The sequence below is a fragment of the Sarcophilus harrisii genome, chromosome 3, assembly GCF_902635505.1.
Source record: "Sarcophilus harrisii chromosome 3, mSarHar1.11, whole genome shotgun sequence".
Taxonomy (NCBI): domain Eukaryota; kingdom Metazoa; phylum Chordata; class Mammalia; order Dasyuromorphia; family Dasyuridae; genus Sarcophilus; species Sarcophilus harrisii.
The window spans coordinates 533,421,111-533,424,004 of record NC_045428.1 but is presented as its reverse complement, the minus strand read 5'-3'; the positions used below and the strand labels follow the sequence as shown (position 1 = coordinate 533,424,004).

The window sequence follows — 2,894 nt, the reverse complement described above, 5'->3', positions numbered from 1 at the left end:
TACACCATATTTTCTCATATGTTTAATATCCCAGATCTCCCTTAATTTTAACAAAGGACAATTGAAATAGGAATATCATACTTCTTCTTTTTTGGGGGAGAGGGGGAGAGGTTATGTGGGATGAGGCATGAGGGGCAGGTTATCCAGATACATATAAATAGATTTAAATCTACTCTCTGCAAAAGTATGTTGCTGTCATCATTATCATCATCATCATCATCATTAATAACCATGAATTAGTCTATCTAGTGAGTTTAAAATTTGCCTTAAACATTTCATAACTGTGGAATTGTTTTGCCTTATTGTAAAATTTAGTTAGTTCTAGGCACCTCACAGGATGTTTGGAGGAAAGAATTTTGTAATTCTTTAAGTTCTATTGAAAGTGATTTATATTATATAATCCTAATTAAAATAGATATTCTTATTTTATTCCTTATTCTAGCCAAAAAAGTTCTCAGGTATCCTCATTTCATTTATATAGTGAAGGTTCTTTATCTCCTCAGGAGAAAAGTACTTCCAATACTATGACTTCATGATTTCAGCATTTCATTTTGATTCACTTAATATAAATAAATCTACATAAATACTTATTTCTGGAGTATACTGTTTTAAGTACAGAATTTTGTTGGGTCAAGTCATTTTATCTGTCTGTAACTTATTTCTTGCTTGTACAAAAATTTAATCCAGGTGGTACAAATGAAGTTGTTCAAGATGTGGATGAATAAGAAAGGAGATACTGTGATCACTGGTGAGAATAATGACACCTGAAAGAGATACATTATGCATTTCAAGTTACCTTACAAAATCAAGAGAAGAAAAAAGAAGACACATCACATTTTGTGAACCACCTGTGATGACTATTTTAGAGGATATGGGAAAAAATTCCTCAGGATGAGCATGGAGGAGACATCTGCAATAAATTTTACATATATCACATTTTAAACCTAGACAGAAGTAGGGCATTACTATTAATAAATACCCAGGGTGATTGGAAATACCTTTTGTAAAGCATCAAATCCAAAATTCCTGGAATGTCAGTGATTATGTGGCTTAATCTTTCCATGAGCAGAAATCCATCCACAGAGTTCTCAAAAACTCTGATTTCTTCTAAGGAAGGAAAATTCATTTATCTAATGAAAAAATATATTGCTTTTTTTTTTAGTAGCTCTAATTCTTAGGAAGTTATTTCCATAAAAGCAAATTATAATCTGCTTCTATGTTACTTCCATCCTTTCTGTCTTCTAGGACCAACTCAGTCTGATAGGATTTCCATGAACCACCTTCTACCTCCCTGCTTCATCTTCAATCAAAGCACCTTATTCTGTCAAAGTACAAGACATGATACAAACAAAGCAGATATGATTTGTCAAACATTTTCTGACCCTGACTCAGACTCTGATTCTGAATCCTACCATTTTTACCCTGCAAAAAAAAATCAAGATATGGATAAAAATATCTGGTTAATAAAAATTTCCCCAAGAAAGGCAAATCCAACATATGTGGTCTCATGTTATAGCTACTCGTGAGGTGTTCCCCACTGGTACTTTAAACTGGTAAGAAATACCAATTCTTTCAAGGAACTGGACTACATGGAACACTCAATTGGCAGTGTGAAATTCCCTATATTTTAGGAAAGTAATAAAAATCTATTTGCTAGTAAATGTCCAGAGCACTCGCTCTCTGATTTGCTTAGTTCTCACACCATAGATTACAGGGTTAAGCGATGGTGGGATGACCACATAAAGGTTGGCAACAAGAATATGGACATATCGAGGGATGTGGCGGCCAAATCTGTGAGTGAGAAAGGAAAAAAGGGAGGGTGTATAAAAGACACACATAACTCCTACATGCGAACTGCAAGTACTAAGTGCTTTCAGTCGAGCATCATGAGAAGGGAGGCGAAAGACTGCACGTAGAATGTAGCAATAAGAAATTCCAATCAGAATCAAATCCAAGACCAGGAAAGAGGCAACAAAGAGTCCATAAATGGCATTGATACGAATATTGGCACAAGCAAGTTTGGCAATGCCCATGTGTTCACAGTAGGCATGAGCAATGATATGAGTTTGGCAGAAGGGAAGGCGATAGGTCAGATAAATGATGGGCAGCATGAGTACAACAGGGCGTAGAACAATGGCCACTCCAATACCTGCCAGTACATTGGTTGTCAGAATGGTTGTGTAGTGAAGTGGGGCACAGATGGCCACATAACGATCAAAGGCCATGGCCAATAGGACAGCAGATTCCATACCAGTGAAGGTGTGAATGAGAAACATCTGGGCCAGACAGGCCCCAAAGCTGATCTCATGGGCTTCAAACCAGAAAATTCCCAGCATCCGAGGCACAGAAGATGTGGACAAGGCCAGATCGATACCAGACAAGATGGCCAGGAAATAGAACATGGGTTCACGGAGTGTTCTTTCAACCCAAATCACCAATAAGATGGTGACATTGCCCAGAAGAGCCACAATGTAGACAGAGCAGAAAGGCAGGGAAAGCCAGGCATGGATGTGCTCCAGTCCTGGAATACCCAGAAGGATAAAGGTGGCTGGGTGGAAAATAGTTATGTTATATTGTGACATCCTACTATGGGCTGAAAGACCAGGAGAATCTTCCCCTCCTTGCAAAGAAATAAACAAAGAAAGAGTTGTATGAAGAGTTAGCTCAGGAAGTTAATTAACACATGGAACTACTGACGCAAAATTAGTGAGTATGGTAATTTTATGATCATTAGACCTTCCTAGCAAACTGATCCCTCTTACCTGATAATAAACGTACATCATATCTATCTATAAATTATCCCTATAAATGCAGAATTATGGTTTTAGCCAAGAGTTGATTTTCAATGATGGGCAAAGATGGAGCATTTTTTAATCTTACTAAATGCTTACCTT

General features: G+C 37.1%; 1 protein-coding gene across 1 annotated transcript; it reads right to left on the bottom strand.

The window, feature by feature from the left end:
* Positions 1 to 1,646: 1,646 nt before the first annotated feature.
* On the bottom strand, positions 1,647 to 2,582 carry LOC100929313 (olfactory receptor 52J3-like). The gene has a single exon (XM_003764777.1). The coding sequence runs from the start codon at positions 2,580 to 2,582 to the stop codon at positions 1,647 to 1,649; it is 936 nt and encodes a 311-aa protein (XP_003764825.1).
* Positions 2,583 to 2,894: the final 312 nt, after the last annotated feature.

Excerpts from the sequence above, each read along its gene's own strand:
- LOC100929313 (XM_003764777.1), bottom strand. The coding sequence starts at position 2,582 with ATGTCACAATATAACATAACTATTTTCCACCCAGCCACCTTTATCCTT.